General features: G+C 47.6%; 1 protein-coding gene across 1 annotated transcript in view; it reads right to left on the reverse strand.

The window, feature by feature from the left end:
* The window catches only part of RNFT1 (ring finger protein, transmembrane 1), a 24,889-nt gene extending 6,381 nt beyond the window's left edge, over window positions 1-18,508 (reverse strand). The window contains exons 1-4 of the mRNA XM_068119554.2: window positions 17,988-18,508; window positions 15,490-15,566; window positions 4,589-4,689; window positions 4,344-4,497 (exon numbers count right to left, since the gene is read on the reverse strand). Of these exons, the coding sequence (XP_067975655.1) occupies window positions 4,344-4,497; window positions 4,589-4,689; window positions 15,490-15,566; window positions 17,988-18,213 (558 nt within the window). The 5' untranslated portion in view covers window positions 18,214-18,508. The remainder of the gene's footprint in view (window positions 1-4,343; window positions 4,498-4,588; window positions 4,690-15,489; window positions 15,567-17,987) is intronic.
* Between the last annotated feature and the right edge of the window lie 98 nt (window positions 18,509-18,606).

The raw sequence follows: 18,606 nt of genomic DNA on the forward strand, positions 1-18,606 counted from the left end.
CTTCTACCGACTCCTCTCCGGCCTTGCACCCCCAGCTCTCTCTGTGCTCTGTCCCCCAAATATTCCTACAGGTCGCACAAGATCTGCCAGCAACCCTCTGATGGTTAAACTGCCGAAATCTCGGCTCTCCGCTCACCTTCACTCTTTCATTCCTCTTTTCTCCCGCCTCTGGAACAAACTACCTCACTCCCTTCAATCCCACTCCTCCCTCCAGGTCTTTAAAACAGCTGTTCACCACCATCTCTTATCTTCCCCCATCCAAAACCTTGATCTTTTCTACCCCCGCTAATTCACCCCAGATCCACCTTGTTTGAAATTCCAACTTCTTTCCTGGAAGTCCTGGCAGTGTCCATATGTTTTATACCTCTCCCACTGCCCCCTTCCCACGCCCCCCCCCCCCCCAAAGCCCTCGCCCTCTCTCAGATCTCTCGATGTCTCCATGTCTCTCGGTCCCTGCTCTCAAATGTTGTGTTTGTGTCCTTCCCCCTCTCTCCCCATCTTGTCTACCGCTCCCTATGTTATATGTTTTATGTGTCGGTTTGTCTTTCTGTGTGATTAATGTTCGCTCTTTCACGAGCCTCGATCTTGTATACAAAACAAAACAAAACAAAACAAAACAAAACAAAACAAACAAAAAAAAAAAAAAAAAAAAAAAAAAAAAAAAAAAAAAAAAAAAAAAAAAAAAAAAACACACACAACCCGTATGTGCTCGTCTAACATCTCATTCCAATATCATGGGCATTAATATGGAGTTGGTCCCCCCTTTGCTGTTATAACAGCCTCCACTCTTCTGGGAAGGCCACGAAGACACTTCTTCTCCTCCTCATCATCCTTCCCTTTCTCCCAACTCTTCTGCAATCTCTGACACACTATCAACAGCTCTCCCTACCTCCCTCTCTCACCCCTCATCTTACCCTACCCCTCCCCCCCCCTGTACCTGATGCTCCCCCTCCCTCTTCCTTAACGGTATGGACCTCAAACATCCGGGGCCTTCGCTCAAACCTGATTTATCTCTCCATACAGGTTGCTTCTGACAAACCAGACGTAATCTGCTTAACAGAAACTTTCGTCCTTCAAGATGTCTGATTCCTTAATATCTCTCCCTGGTTACTCCCTCCTCCGGTATGATAGACCTGAGCCTCGTCCTGGTGGTGCGGTTGCTATCTTTATCAAAAACTCTCTTCCTCACTCTCCTTGCACTGCCCTCTCTCCACCCCCACCCCCAGGAGTACCTCTCTGGCTACGACTTCCCCTCCGTTCCCACCTTTTGTTCATATGTGTGTTGTACCGTCCTCCAAACAGTGATGATTCCATTTACATCTCGCTGTCTGACAACATGGACCAACTTATATCCACTCATCCCAACTCTCTCTTCCTCATATGTGGCGACTTCAACTGTCATCATGCCAGCTGGCTGGGCGTGGGTTCATCTCTCACCAGCCATGGCACCTCAGCAAACGACTTCTGCGACTCATTGGGACTGACACAATCTGTCAATTTCCCGACCCGGATCTCAGTCAACGAAGCATCTTCTGTTCTAGACTTTATGACAAACTTCCCTGCAAATGTCTGCTGCTCCAATCGGTTCTTCCAATCATTTCCTTGTTAAAGTGGACATCTCTCTGGCCATTCTCAGAGAGCCTCCTCGGCACCAATGAGTCTGGCATTTCACTCAGGCTGACTAGCACGGTCTGCAAGCAGCCATCACTCATCTGAACTGGTCTTCCATCTCTACTGCCTCTGACATCAACTCTTCCTGGGAATTCTTCCAAAGTAAAGTGCTCTCTCTCATGCACAGATTTATCCAATCTCGTCTTCAGTTGTCATATCCTTCCTCCCGTCCATACAACAACAACAACAACAACAACGGCATTTTAAGGCCATTTTCCCTGCAAGAGCGGGGGTTAGCCTTGCGGTCCCCATGACAATCTTCTCCATTCATGGTACACTGAATCTTGTGGTGAGGCAGTTGCCCTGAAACAACTTGCCTTTGCCTCTTGGAAGGCAAATCCAACGGAAGGAAATCTCATTTCCTTTCACAAAGCTCGGAACAAGTGTGTGTCTACCCTCAGGAGAACCAGGAAACAATATCTCTCTGCTCTCAAGACTGAACTCTCAAACCTGTCTCCCTCCTCCAAATCCTGGTGGCGTCTGGTCAAATCTGTTTCTGGTGTTTGTTCCCCTTCCATCCCCTCCCTTACCTCAAACGGCTACAAAGCTGACTCCGCACGTGAAAAAGCCAAATACCTCAAGTCTGTGTTTGCCTCAAAATCTTGTGTCCCGAACCCAACTCTCTCTGTACCTAACTTTCCCAGTCAAACCCAACTCTCTCTGTACCTAACTTTCCCAGTCGAACCCAGCTGCTCCTGGACTCTGTCCTTCTCTCCTAACAAGGTGGAGGAGTTTTTGTCAAACCTCGACTCTGATTCTGCAACTGGACCAGACGGCATCAGCCCACGGGTCCTAAAATCCTGCTCTGCCGCTCTATCTCACCCTCTCTATGTTCTTTTCACCCTCTCTTTTGCTCAAGGTCATCTGCCATCTGCTTGGAAATCAGCCAACATTACTGCTTTACACAAAAAATGTGCAAAAACAGTTCCTTGCAACTACAGACCAATCAGCCTGCTCCCAATAACCAGCAAGGTCATGGAATCGATCATTGCTTCTGACATCAAATCCTTCCTCTTCTCCAATGGCTTGATCTCGGATCATCAATTTGGATTCAGACCAGGTTATTCTACTCTGGACATGCTGCTTCTGCTGTCTCAACAATGGATGGAGGTCCTCAATGCCAAACAGCAAATCAGAGCTGTCTCCCTTGACATATCACGTGCCTTCGATACGGTCTGGCACCCCGCTCTGCTCACCAAACTCTCCTCCAATGGTATCTATGGAAATCCCCACGCATGGCTTGTGGACTACATCTCTGGTCGTCGTCAACGTGTGGCCCTGAATGGATTTCTCTCATCTCCCCTTCTTGTTCAGGCTGGAGTTCCCCAAGGCAGTGTTCTGGGCCCTGTGCTTTTTCTGGTCTTCGTCAATGATCTCTCTGACTCTTTGGAAAATCCTCTCTATCTCTTTGATGATGACTCCACCCTCTGCCGCTCCATACCTCATCCCTCAGATCGGCAGTCTGCAGCCTCCTCACTCTCTGCAGACCTGGACAAAATCAGACGGGTCAAACAAGTGGAACATGTCTTTCAATCCTGACAAATCTCACACTCTGTCTCTCCGAAAAGACCGACTGGACAATCCTCCCATCTACTTTCTGAACAATCCTCTCCAAGAAGTTCTGTCACTCAAGCTTTTGGGTCTCACTATCTGCCATGATCTTTCCTGGAAAAAACACATTTCCGAGCTGGCCTCCAAAGCCAGTCGCCAACTGGGCATCCTCCGTCGTGCGAAGTCCTTCCTTGGCATACCTGAGCTCCTCACCACATACAAGGCTTTTATCCACAGCTCAATAGAATACTGTTCTCCCCTCTGGGCTGGTGCTCCTGCCTCACACCTGGCTCGTCTTCACGCTGTTGAAACCAAAGCTTTCAGAATCATTGGAATCTCCCGCGATGAAGCTAACTCCGAGGGCCTTTCATTCACTCACTGCAGGCAGTTTGGTGGTCTTTCTGTCTTCTATTGACTCCTCTCTGGCCGAGCTCCCCCAGCTCTGTCTGTGCTCTGTCCCCCAAATATTCCTACAGGTCGCATAAGATCTGCCTGCACAACCCACTTATGGTTAAACTGCCAAAATCAAGACCCTCTGCTCACCTTCACTCCTTCATTCCTCTTTTATCCCACCTCTGGAACAAACTCCCTCACTCTCTTCAATCCCACTCCACCCTCCAGGTCTTTAAAACAGCTGTTCACCACCATCTCTTATCTTCCCCCATCCAAAACCTTGATCTTTTCTACCCCTGTTAGTTCACTCCAGATCCACTTTTCTGAAATACCGGCTTCTTTCCTAGAAGTCCTAGCAGCGTCCATGTGTTTCATACCTCTCCCCCCCCCCCCCCCCCCTTTCCCATGCCTCCTCCCCTGGTCTGAATCCAGATTGGTGAAATGTCGCCTGAGATGGGCTGGACGCTTGGTGCGGATAGAGGAAGAGAGAATGGCAAAGAGAGCGGATAGTTTGAGGGAACAAGGTAGGAGGTAAGTCATGGTTGAGATGGGAGGATTGTGTGAAGAGGGATATTAGTAAGGTGGGGGTGGGGTGCGGGTGGTTGGAGTGTGGAGAGAGTTGGTTGAGGACATTGGGAAGTGGAAGCGTATCGTGGTCAAGGCAGGGCAGAGGCTTGGTACGATTGGACCTCACCCCTTATAAGGGGAAGAGAAAAAAGAAAAGTTACCCGGTGACGGAATGGCAGCAGAGCCTGAGGCAGAGCAAGAAGCAAGGCCTTCAGGAAAACTGTGCCAAACTTGATGGCAAAGTCAGTAATTCCCACAACCCAGAGCAGGTCCCACAGGTGCAGTGGTTCCAGGTGCGGTGGTAAAAACAGGAGGCTGGAGGGTGCAGGGTACAAGGAGAGGTAACAATGATACCGAGTGCACAGGAAGATGAGTATTAATCGATTGATAGAAATATGGGACTGACCTGAGGTGAAGGTTTTGTGAGTGGAAGCAGTGGTAGAGAAATAAAACATTTCCCACGAGGTAAAGGGCCATCAGTAAGGCACGAATGGAAGAACGCTTCTCCTGTTTGATCACACACACAGTCCTCAATCACATGCTGCACTCATTTCTGTGCATCAGTGGTAAACGGTTAAACAACAATGAGGAATAAAAAGTTCATAAAACACGATACCCCACACTAGTCCTTGAGCCAGACCAAAAGTAATGCTCCGGCGGGGGGAGTAATTCTCATTATGATTTTCCATTAGACCAATGTCTCAAGTGTCAGAAAAGGTGTGATGGACATCTGAGAACGGTAGCTTAGTGCCCGGATGGACGCCATCTTTGAAACCACCCAGCTCGAAAATGCCCATTTGGTGGGGTACATTGTTGCACGTGTATCTGGACTTCTATACTAGCTATCGATGTGCGGTTGACGACTAAATATACGTCCGATGTGTACCGTCTAAATAAAAAACAATATGAAGCATTTTGTTTTAGATTAATTATTATAAAAATCAATTATCGAAAAAAAATCATATATTTTTCAATATTTTATTATTAGACTTGTACTTTTTTTAGTGAAACAACACTGGTATGATTTTCCAAATTATGCATTGTGCTACACCGTTTATCTGTCTATAAAAATAACTCAAAAACTAAAACATATCATCCACCACGAGTTTACAACAAATAAATGTAAAGAGGCATAAAATGACTTAGGCCGCCGCTGGCATTATCTATTCTGACGATAACGCAAGTTAGGAATGTCGTACGGAGAGGATTTTAACACCATACGATATCTAATAAGCAGGCGGAAATTGTTACATAGGAAATCTGCACTTTGGTGGCCATCTTGGATTTCAAAATGGCCGCCAATTATATTAATTATTCATTACTAGAGTTTGGAAAGACGTATGGAGCTGATTTTAACACCATACGATGTATATTCCTAATAAGCAAGCGGAGGTATCATTGAACATGTCATGTTTTAGTCAAATAACACCGGTATGATCTTCCAAATTATACATTTTGCTAAACCGTTTATCTGTCTATAAAGATTTTCAGGCAATTTGGCCTGCATTATAATAGAGAACAACATATGCTATACAATATACAGTGCACACAAAGTTAATCATCAGAGTCGCCATCAGAGTCTTTGGCATCCTGAGCCACGATAGCATCATCCTGCACCATGTTGGAGCATCCCTGCAGCTTACACACAACAGTGCACTTCAACCCATTCAATATGCAGGAGCAATCTGACGGTCGACACGTCCTTCTGCATGTGCATGAGATGAGATTCAAGACGACATCTGGAGCTGGTAGACCCGCCATCCATCGGATTGTGAGCGAACCGCCATCATCGAGTTCCCAACCATGTCCTGCTGATGGTGTTGGGACGTCTGGTAGGTTTTCAAGGCTGCGTCGCCAGATAGCCGCCTGATAGTTGGCCCTAAGCGTATGCTGCATCAAGGAGTCTTCACAAGGCGGCAATTGTCCAGATTCGATCTGGCCCTTCTTTGCACAGAACATGTGATAACGGAGCGAATTAACACCGACGATCTTCGTGTTCTTGGCGTACAGCTGACACGTGAAGGCCTGAATGCTATTGAAGACGTCTGTTGGTACATTCCACGAAGATCCCAGATCTGTGAATGCTTGAAGATACAGCTCATTCGCTTGCACAAGCTTCAAAGCCTGTATCTTTCCTTGGCTAGCCAGAGCACTCGCAGTGTCACACCCGCTCCATGCATGAAGCCCTGGCAATGCACTGCAAACTCCAGACCCCAATACCGCAGCCAACTTTCCAACGTCGATCATTCTGACTCGAACCTTTGTTCCTCGTCTGATGAAGAGCTGACTATCGATGGTTCTGCTGAGATGAAGACTGATGATCAGAACGTCGGTGTCATCTGCCACTAAGATGATCGTCTTGTAGTGGGTAGCGGCGTGCTTTGCGTGGAGAAACATACGCGTGTCTGCTTCCTCGTGGCTACATTCGAGTGCTTGCACCAACTTCCACCTATCGCGGGTCAGTACCAGACATTTTTCACCACAGGTGACATACAGTGTTCTGTTGCCTAGCTTTTCGCGATTTGTTTCATGTTTCCACGACTCCGCCAGAAACACAACCAGTTTCTCCTTTGTCTGGCTGCAAGCAAGGAGACGCCGCCAGTTCATGATTTTGTGTGCGGGTCTGATCTCGCTGAAACTGATGCCTTCATTTGAACCGCGGTTCACACGCTCAGCTGCTTTGATGGATTCTTCTGTGTATGTGTCAAAGACAACATCGATGCGCTCACTGCCTTGACCAGCGTGAAGCGCTGCAGCAAGGATGCGGTCAAATAGTTCTTCGAACGTGTCGTTCTCGCCATGCATCTTTTGTATGAGAGCCATCGCATCAATTTATTGTTGCACTTCGCTTGTCAACGTTCTCGGCTGGTTCCACAAGACCTTCCATGTGTTTCGCAAGTGCAGCTTTGTTCGTTTTTTTCATTGACCCATCAACGTTTGCCAAAGACCATGGTAACGGCCCTAGTGGGTGACAAAGGACAAGTTGCATGTCGAGGTTCCTTGTCTTGGCGATGAGTATCATGGTGGCAAACAGTTGTCTGTCAGCTCTCAGGACGATCTCCTTGTTTGTGCCCTTCACAACTTTCTGCTTGATCTTACCAAAGGTCTTCAAGTTTAGCTTGTTCAATGTGTCATGGAAGCCTGTTCCCTCTTCAAGACGTTTCTGGAAGCTTTGATACGCCGCTTCCCCCTTTTGCAGGGTGTTGAGTAGGTCATTAGAAACGTCCTCCCTCGCAGCCGCTCCGGTAGATATACTGAGAAGATATGACGGATCATCGGCGAATGGATTGGTCCAGTCATTTTCCAGTAGATCACAGATAGCTGTGACGCCAGACTCATCACGTTTGATGCGAGAAGTAGACAAGTCAGGGTGCTTGGCGTGAGATGTGTCGCTGCCATTCACAAGGATAGTTTCTCGTAGTTGCCTCAGTGCAGTAGCCCGATTTTCTGCAGTTAGATAGTATCGTGACACAGCCCCTTGGCGAAGACTAAAACCTCGTGTTCCTCCAGCTGTTTGCGTATCTTTGTTTACTGTTTCTTCTGTTGTCTGATCAACAGCGATTCTGGCAAATGGATTCCCTGGTCTAAGCTGTACGGAGAAGTAGCCTTGATTGAAATGCCTGTACAACTCGGGGCATGTTTCGTGGAGTTGCGTCATCTGTGCATAGTACACTGGTAGATATCTAGCATAGTTCACCTTGTTCATTGCGAAACACCAAGGGATCACTCTTCTGACACAAGCCAAGTGAAGCATCCAGTCGCCTTCTCTATCCGCACGAATCAACCCCAGCAGGGTCTCTACCATATCAATATACATCATCCAGAAGTGAGCCAGGTCTCCATGTTTGGTTCGCAGAAAATGTAGGTATTTCGCGAACATGTCAAAGCTCTGTACACATGAATCATCATCGAGAGCAGCAGCGAGAGTCTCGTGGCAAACATCCTCCTTGATGCTGCGAATTTTGAGGTCAGTGCTTCGAATCTGGGGTTCCTTGTCAGGATGATTGCTTTCTATCCACACCTGGAAGCCCTTCCAAATGATGCGCATTAGTGCCTCGTACATCAACTTGTGGAGTCGCACAGCACGGTTGTATTGCTTGCCTTCCAGAACCCTGTTGATGGAACCTTCAGCGATTACTCCTGACTCAACAGCTACATCCCGAAGGCCTGCATCTCCAAACATTTTCCCAATGCTCGACATGAAGTTACAGATGGTATGGAAGTTCCCCATCATGAGCACGATTCTTCCATATTGATCGACATCTTTCCATGCTATTTCGGTCGCCTTAGCAAATAGTGCCTGGTCTAGCACCACCGGTATACGCTCAAGCTGAAGTGATGACATGATGTTCAGAGCTTCTCTGAGGATTTCTTGCACTGTTGCCATATCTGTGGCAGGCGCGTTTATAGTCGGCAGGTAGCCAACTACATCTTCCGTCACCTGAACACGATCTCTAGTCATGATGTTGAAACCAGTCCACGAACTGATTGTCTGGTCGCATGGTTCCAGCATGCGAGTCATAATCCATACGTGATTTCGGCGCTGCGCAAGGGATGTTGCGCCTGCAAGAGTGTCAGAAAGATCTGCAGGCTTGATTGCAGGTGGGCCCTCTCGTTTCCCACCGCTGTATATTGGAACTAAATCGCTGGATGACGGGATAGATCGCTTCTTATCTGCTTTGGATACTGCCGATGGAGGTTGGGGCGGCAAACACGACTGCGACTTCGGTTGGACGATGATACCGTTGACGCGATGCGATGTTCCGCCACCACTCAGCGATTCCTCTAGCCTGTCGATGTTATCGAATGCTAATACAGTCGGGACCGAAGGGTGCACATGTGACGGAAGTGGTACTGTATCTTTCTCCACACTTGCTAATTTGTCTATGCATAGCGCTGTCTCGATTTCTTCCAGAACTGTGTACGAACATCCGTGCCCGAGTCGATTCAATATTCTGATGACCTCTGTATTACCGGTGAGCGTTTTCATGACCCACGGAAGTAGGACATGCTTCGATGTTCTGATGGTACCCCGGTGTACAGCATTGATGATATCTTGAGCCATCGACCATACCAGTGTGTCGGCACGCGCAGAGCTACCCCCACTCCCGCAAATCAAAGTATGCAGAAATACACGAAGAGAATCTGGTATCTTCACGTAATCTGAAGTGAGTTCTGCTGGCTGAGGCGGCCAACGTTCATTGTAATGAGCATCTTTGATCTGGTGTCGCAGTAAAGTAGCTGCACGCACAATGTTACTTTCACCGTCCGTTCGTTCAAATGCTTTCACTTCTGCTTTCAGGTTTACGCACTCTGCAGCAATCTCTCGCTTTGTCAGATTATCGGGCATCAAGTATACACGGTGTTTCACATTGAAGAAGATGAGCGATTCTCCAAACTCTCTTTGTAATGTGCGCTGCAGATTCTTCTTGATGGAGTCACGAACATCAACTGAAAATGTATCTGAAGACAGGATATCTGTTGCAACATCAACTATTGGAACAATCCTCGGGTTCAAGAACAAGTCAGTGCGAATGAAATTGAATATACATCGTATCATTTCTTTTTTCTCGATATTATCTTCAATGTCAGTTTCTACTTGAGGTTTTTGGGGCCGTGTGTAGTTTCTATAGCAGGAGAAGTGGTAGTGAGCCTCAGCTGCAACCATATCTCGTGTAGTCAATGCCAAAACTCTCTCATCATTGCGAGCTGTCGCAGCATCTCTTATTGTCTTATCTGCTCGAAGTTCAACAGCCAAGACAACTGTTTCACGGGTACGACTGCCTTTTATGAATTTTGAAGCACGCTGGCAAAAAATGCATTTATCATCGTAGACCGTTGAAGTTGATCCTGTCTCTTCCCGTGATGATCGCCGTCGCACCGCATCGCCAGTATCAACTGAAGAACTTCTAGCTGCATTGGTCAAAGTAGCTAGGTGGTTTTTGTGAGTGACGTCTGATCTACAAGCCCTATGGTATAATATTGGAATATTAGGAAGTTCAACTGCGCCTTCTTGGACTAGTTTTAGAATTGGATAAAAGTTTCTAACTGCGGCTGCCTCACACAATGTCTTCCAAGAACTGTTGCCCGCTGCCTTGCTTAGTTCAGAGAGTGGCGACTTCTTGCTGCACAGGATGCACGTTCCGGACTCAGGTTCAATCTTCGCCCGTTTCGCCTCGACACCGGCCATCTCAGCTGAAAGAACAAAAAGACTGACGTTAGATTACTCCGATATCCGAAAAGCTCGCCAGCTTACATAGACATACTCATCCAAGTCAGTGAACATGTTAGATGGCGCCACAATACAACTCTATAATAGAGTTGTATGTGGCGCCATCTAACATGTTCACTTTTAGTTCTTAAGCCACCCACCCTCAGAAATTAATCAGGTCACCGCAACAAATCTCAGACTGAGATATAGAATATAGAATATAGATATAGAATAGACACGTCACTTTCGGCACTGGGTTCTGTGGGTTGATTATCGGCGGGAAATTCCAACTGACATAGTTTCGGTTTGTGGAAAGTGCATGCCTTTTCATATATTTTTTGTGTACACTCGTGGTGGATGATATGTTTTAGTTTTTGAGTTATTTTTATAGACAGATAAACGGTGTAGCACAATGCATAATTTGGAAAATCATACCAGTGTTGTTTCACTAAAAAAAGTACAAGTCTAATAATAAAATATTGAAAAATATATGATTTTTTTTCGATAATTGATTTTTATAATAATTAATCTAAAACAAAATGCTTCATATTATTTTTTATTTAGACGGTACACATCGGACGTATATTTAGTCGTCAACCGCACATCGATAGCTAGTATAGAAGTCCAGATACACGTGCAACAATGTACCCCACCAAATGGGCATTTTCGAGCTGGGTGGTTTCAAAGATGGCGTCCATCCGGGCACTAAGCTACCGTTCTCAGATGTCCATCACACCTTTTCTGACACTTGAGACATTGGTCTAATGGAAAATCATAATGAGAATTACTCCCCCCCCCCCCCCCCCCCCCCCCGGAGCATTCACTTCAAAAAATGGCCGGTTGGCTCAAGGACTACACAGTGTTCAAGTATATACTTCAATCATCATACTAAAATATGCAATTTGGTGTCTGCCTGTCTGTCTGACGACTTTTGACCGTGAAACATTCGTTCGTTACTTTTCCAGTCTCAACCAAACTTGACAGGAGGATTAAGGGTCACACAATGAGGGTTGTAGCAAATTAATTTGCCCCCCTTCCAAGGGGTGTTTTCTCCATCAATGGTTTTTCCCGTCCAATGGTGTTGCGTGTTGAGGTGTATATCGGTGTTAAGACAGCTTCATCGTGGAGTTTTTCCAAGGCCGTTTATAATAACAAACCTAATGATAATTATATAATATTGTCAAGTCCGTGGCCAATGAACATCGGCCTCAGACGAATAGCCGAACGTTGCTTTAACGCCGGGGCGTATACCCGAACTTTGCAGGATTCTCTTTTCGCGCGTGCGGGTAACGCCCGAAGCCTTACCTGATCGGACGGCCGCCACGGGGTTTTATTCCTCGAACCCACAAACGAGTAAACGGACACGACACACAAAAGTAAGATGCAACAAATAATGAATTTATTAAAATTAATGTGAAGCAATAAAAAATGAAAGTTGAGGTAACTATAAGGCTAAGGTGAGGGACTCCCTCCACTCAGACACAATTACACGACACTGGGAGAAATAAAATAAAATAAAATGGTTTGGTGAGTCGGCCGATACTCAGCTTGTGCCGATGAGGATTACTGTGAAGGGGCACCGAGTCTCCGCGCGAGAAGCGCACAAGATGGCGCGAATCACCACACGGCACCGTAGCCGCAAGGCGATGGCATAACATGTCCGGGAGCATCACCGCTCGGGAACACCGTCCTCCCACCGGCCGTTCCAGGCTCCTCCAGGCTCTCCGATCAGTCTCCCCACGCACACGGCACAAACCCAGCCGTCTTCCAATCCGCAGACTCCAAGCGATAGACAGACTCCAAGCGTGACCACTCACACCAAAAGCCAGGACCAAGAGAGACAGAGAATGCGACTGCTTCCACCAACGTAATAACAGTGAGAGAACGGGGCGGGGGGGGGGGAGGGCGCATCCTACCCTTTCCTCGCCGACGTCACACTCGACCATTCCCACGCCCCATCACATTAGTCCATCTCCCCGAACAATCATCCTCTTTGGGGTGAAGCCTGGTCTCATCACCGAACCAACTCATTCACCAAGTTTTGTCATAACTCGTCCATAACTTTTTTTAAATATCATGTTATATATCGCTTTTCGCCCGATCTCGTTTGGTGACGATTCACTTAAAATTAAATAATTCTCGTATACGAATCCACATTCAGATCTTCACCAAAATCGAATCTATTTGTCCTTGTCAAACACCCAACCGGTCCACCAAGTTTCGTCCACATCCGTCCACAACTTTTTGAGATATCCTGCTATGTATCGTTTTTGGCCCTATCACCCAATGGTGAAGAATCCCTTTAAAAATTCTGGAAGCCGGATCCGAATCCGGATCTTCACCAAAATCGAATCATTTCGTCCTTGCCACATACGCTAGCTCTCTGCCAAATTTCGTCCGAATCCGTGCACAACGTTTTGAGATATCTTGTTCACAGACAGACAAACAGGGGTGAAAACACCCTCGGTGGTGGAGGTAATAACACTTATGATAATCGGATAATATTAATGATATTACGAAACAATATCCCCACTCCCGACGGGGTTTAGTGACTTGCGATATCGCCTCCCCCCTCCGGTCACCCTCACGGAAGTAAATTGTATTATCGGGAATTTAGAATGGTGAGGCACGGTCTGATCTTTTCAATGACCTGATATAACATAATGTTACGTTTGTGGGGGTAGATGATGTAATCCTATAGAAAGGATAGAATCGTACAAGTATAGCATGGACCATGGACAAGTAAGTAGGAGACATCTCGATGTATTAAGTAGGGAAACTGGAGCTTAAGTTGTTTGTGTCTTCATATGAGGGGTGAAGCTATGGTAATTAGATAGGGGTTAAGATTCGTTTTCCACCAGTATGTGATTGCCCTCAGTGGTTTTTCCCAAGTTTTTACAATTACAACAAGGACGGCCATAAAACCATCCATTAACCAACAATAACTGACATAACTGCCGACAGGACCCAGAACATTCCTGGTCGGCAACTAAACCCCGCCTCCAGGAGATTGCAACCGGCAGGCCACGCCCGAGCTTCGTGATTGGTCAAGGAGACATGGGTCGATTCAGTGGAGCTTGGCGATTGGACATGGACAGTATGACGTCATCGAGAGGCTTCGGGGAAGAGGAAGAAGAGCACGTCTGTCTTTTGTCTCTCTTGGGTGGCTCGTCTGCTTCTGGCTCGTGTGTGCTTGTGAGGAAAGCTTTCGGAGCCTTTGTGGAACGTTTTTGATTGTGAGGAGGTGTTGGCGGTGGTTTGTGGGGCTCTTGGCGCTTTGGACCGAGTGGAGAGCGTAAATGTTTTATACCTCTCCCACCTCCCCTCAAGCCCTCTCCCTCCCACAGTTCTATTGATGTCCCTGCTCTCAAATGTTGTGTTTGTGTCCTTGCTCCTCTCTCCCCATCTTGTCTACCGCTCCCCTTATTTTGTGTTTTATGTGTCGGTTTGACTTTTTGTGTGATTAATGTTAGCTCTTTCACGAGCCTCGATCTTGTATACAAAAAAAAAGAAAAGGACTGCCTGCTCAAATTACCTGACGTTTGTGGTGCCGTGGAGAGCGACTCCGTGCCATTGTTGGAGCGTTTCCCCGCGCGAGTGGCTTTGGGCCACCTTCTACTGCAGACCTCACCACAAGCACCATTTTGAGGCCATAGTTAGGTGCCGTCACGAAAAAGAACATTTATATATTTTAACTTTCCCCTGTGTGTCGTATTTGTGACCGATTGGAGACGTCTCAAATTAGGATTTACTTTTACCTCATCTTTCATTTTCACCTCTTTGGTTTATTCTTATTAAATTCATTATTGCTGCATTTTATTTGTTGTGTTGTTTATTCGTTGTGGGTTCGGGAATCAACCCGTGTTTCATTCTGGTATGCACCTCGCTGCCTTCCGTCCCGCGCGTGCCATAAAAACAACCGCCAAGAATTCGGGAGTTCGCCTCGGGAGTAAAAACGATCGGTCATTCGTCACCCGGTGGTCTTAATCGCTGGGCGACACGACAATAAGTAATAGTAATAATAATAGGCAATAATAATAAGGATTTCATAATAACATGACCCCCCTGATGTGGTCTTATTACATTATTCCACCATAGTGAGCGGGTGTACCAATTGTAATAAAATACTGATTTTATAAATAATTTAGCACTATTGAAGCAGTCTTTTAATACACCAACCACCCTTTACACCACCACATACAACATGTTCCAAGTACTAATAAAATGGAGGTTCTTGGAAGTGATAAGTCGATTTGTGTCCTATCTTCAGTGTTGAAGTACATAATGCAATTTCATTGAAGGTTTGAAAGTGTTTTAATTAAATCTGGGTTTTACCGCCATTTTACGCAGTGTCTATGACATCATCTTATCCAAGACATTACATTTGTTATTAGTTCCTGGTGTTTGTGTCGTTTATGACTCTTATAAACAGTAGGTTTCCTGTTTGGAATGATCTCCAATTTGGTTTGACTGCCATGCAGGTAGACAGACTAAAACATTATCTCACTCCTCTCTGCATGTATGATCGGGACAAATTCAAAACCAAGATACTGTAAAACCAAAATGTTGTCTTCTTATTCATGTTCTGATTAGTGTTCAAAAGGTAATATTCAATTTAAATATGTTGTTCCTCGATCAAAAACTGACAAGACAGACGGACAACATGAACCAATTGCGAAAGCCCGCTTTTTTCTTCGCGTACGCGGGGTAACAAACATGTAAAAGGACCAGCGTGAGCTATCTAAGGTATTTGAATACCAAGTCAAAGTACCTAAAGCAGCCTCTTTACAACTGTCTTGCATAGAGCAGGCTGATTGGTCTGTAGTTGCAGAGTTCTGTTGTGCAACCATTGTGATACAAACAAGCAAGATATGTTGTGCAATCAATCACACGGTCAGTACTGTAACTAAACCAGGAGGTGCCTCATACACCAAATGGCAGAGTGTGCAATGATGGAAACTTGCTGTGGAGTAAACGCCTTGTATCTGTGGCGTACACGTCCCGCGCCTGCGGCGTGCACGTCCTGTAACTCAATCATTATGAAGAACCCCATGACTCCGGTGCAGAGGGGTGAGTGGAGTGACACCATTACTCACTCCTTGGGCCACTTGACTCTTCACCAGGTGGTTTCCATAGGAGAAGGTGACAAACAATCCGATCAATATGGCGAGACCTAAATTGGAAAGAGAAGGAACAAGACATTACTGGGTGAGTTCAGATGAAGGAAAACTCTCAGAAAAGTGAAAAAGAAATAAATAAGGAAGTAGGATTTTGATTGGACATGAAGAGCAGGCAATGGTGTAGGTGTAGGGATGAGTCATAATGACCAGTATTGTCATGGTGAGTGTTACGGATTTGTCACTTCCGTTGTTGTGGTTTTCATCCACTGTAAACATTTTTGGTTGCATGTACTATTATTGTTATCGTTTCAGTGAAATAGAGATTACTGTTTTCAAAAGGTAAAAAAAATTAGTGTTTTAAAAGAAACCGGAAACCGGATCGGGAACCGGATGAAGAGCAGGAAAAAAAGAGGAAGAAGAGGTGGAGCGAGTGAGGTCGGAGAAGGAGCCGAGCTGCGTTGAGGTTTTGAGCAAACGCTGGTGAACGAGGGTCACGAGTGAACTTTGGGGTTTCCTGGGAAAGGGATTCCTGCGACAGAGTTGTTATCGCTGTGACAGATAAACCTGCGTGACAGGTTTTGCGGTTGATTCCGAAGAGAATCATTGAAGTGCCGTTACGTCTCGAGAACGGGCCATTGGCCATTTTGCCTCGCGCTGGATTTTCGCATCGCTCCAGGTTTTTCACCTCGCTTGAACCATTTTCACCGCATCCAGACGTTAACCTGGTGTGTGTGTGTGTAACGTGGATTTTGAGTGGGAATTTGCGGTTCGCCAATTGGGAGCCGTTGAACGTCCACACCCGAAGGTGTGATTTCCCAGCCGCCTCTTGAGGACACTTTTGCCTATCTTTGGCAGTGTGACTGTCAACCGAGCGGGATTCTGGTCTCGATACAATCGTTCTGACGATCACTGGAGCGGGGATCGACTTTGGCTTGATGCCAGGATAGAGACATTGGGAATGTTCTTTTCGCTCACTTGGAGCACAGTGAGTTATATTGTACGAAACTGATGGTACCATCATAGGAATGATATATTGGTTGTACAATTGATTAATATTGTTATTGTACTGTTATTCTTGTGTGACCTTAATACAATACTTGTTTGTTGGTAATTGGTGTGGTTTCACCATTGATCTTTGACACAGAATAACACATCTTTCTGCCGTGACTCCTCTCGGGGCTCGGAGGTACACCGTGACTCCTCTCGGGGCTCGGAGGTACACCGTGACCGGGGTTTGGGGAGGAGCACGTAACAGTGAGTGATGATCAAGCGTAAGCATAATTAAGATAGTAGTTCAATGGGGGGCAGGGGGACATGTCGGCGACTAATGTGGTCAGGGCGAGGCAACCAGAGCCCTGGGGATCAGGGTCATGGCCATGACGAGCAGGGTCGTGGTCGCTGGGAAACGGTCATGCACACAGTGAGAAGGTCATGACTGGGGGGCGGTCATGCCCACGGTGAGCAGGTCCTTTCCTGAGGAGGGGGGGGGGGGTGGAGAGGCGGTCATGCCCACAGTGAGCAGGTCCTTTCCTGGGGGGGGGGGGGTGGGGGCACACCCACGGTGAGCAGGTCCTTTCCTGGGGGGGGGGGGGCAGTCATGCCCACGGTGAGCAGGTCATGACAGTGGGGGGGGGCGGTTATGCCCACGGTGAGCAGGTCATGACAGTGGGGGGGGGGGGGGCGGTCATGCCCATGGTGAGCAGGTCATGACTGTGGGGGGGAGGGGGGCGGTCATGCCCATGGTGAGCAGGTCATGACTGTGGGGGGGGGGGTGGTCATGCCCATGGTGTGCAGGTCATGGCTGTGGGGGGGGGGGGTCACGCCCATGGTGAGCAGGTCATAACTGTGGGGTGGGGGGGGGGGCGGTCATGCCCACGGTGAGCAGGTCATGACTGTGGAGGGGGGGTCATGCCCACAGTGAGCAGGTCCTTTCCTGGGGGGGGGGGCACACCCATGGTGAGCAGGTCCTTTCCTGGGGGGGGGGGGGGCAGTCATGCCCACGGTGAGCAGGTCATGACAGTGGGGGGGGTGGTAATGCCCATGGTGAGCAGGTCATGGCTGTGGAGGGGGGGGTCACGCCCATGGTGAGCAGGTCATAACTGTGGGGTGGGGGGGCAGTCATGCCCACGGTGAGCAGGTCATGACAGTGGGGGGGGGAGGGCGGTCATGCCCATGGTCATGATTGTGGGGGGGGGGGGGGAGGCATGCCCACGGTGAGCAGGTCATGACCGTGGGGGGTGGCGGTCATGCACCCGGCAAGGGGACGTCATGTACCTGGTGAGTGGGAGTTATGTCCCTGGTAAGGGGATAATGGCCGCGGCAAACGGTTATTATCGTGAGGGGTGGAGGGGGGTGGTGGTTCACATCCGCGATGAGAGGGTCATGATCATGATGGTGATGGTGATGGTGATGATGATGATCGCGAGGAAATGCTGGTGCCGATGGTCGTGGGGTTGGTGATGGGGAATATATACCCGTACGGTGCTGGAATCCCAGTTTGAGCAGAAGGAGTATGAGGAATGGAAGCGCCCGGTGCAACCAGACCAGGAGAGGCCGAACTTCGGCCAAGGCTGCGCCAGGACTCGCAGCTTCCCCGCGGGTCTCTCCAGCATCGAACGAACCCTGACCCGACCCAGACATCTCCAAGGACACGTCCCCGTTGGTGTCTCTTCGGCCCTGAGCCTGGAGTGGGTTCGCCATCGGACCCGAGCAAAGTCTCGCGCTAAATGGAAAGTCTTTCACTTTGGGACCCAAAGCTTCACTTACTGATGGTATCGATCATAACATAATCATTGGATGATCTTGGAGAGCACCTCGGAGTCGGCGTGAGTTGTGAACTGGTCTATACTATAGCAAGGGGTCATCCTGAACTATTCATCTTGACGGCGATCCAATAACTTCCTGATGCTGATTGCTTCACTGTGCATCGTTGTCACATTAAATGGTGTTTTCAGATTCAAACAATAACACATTATTAATAACCTCACTTCCGGGTGCTGAAGCTAACTATGCCGTCATGGCCGCCGTACAATGTACAAATGAAAACCGACAGACGCGTCGATCACACGTGCATGCAATGATGTTTGTGTACGT

The sequence above is a fragment of the Myxine glutinosa genome, chromosome 6, assembly GCF_964187855.1.
Source record: "Myxine glutinosa chromosome 6, kmMyxGlut1.1, whole genome shotgun sequence".
Taxonomy (NCBI): Eukaryota; Metazoa; Chordata; class Myxini; order Myxiniformes; family Myxinidae; genus Myxine; species Myxine glutinosa.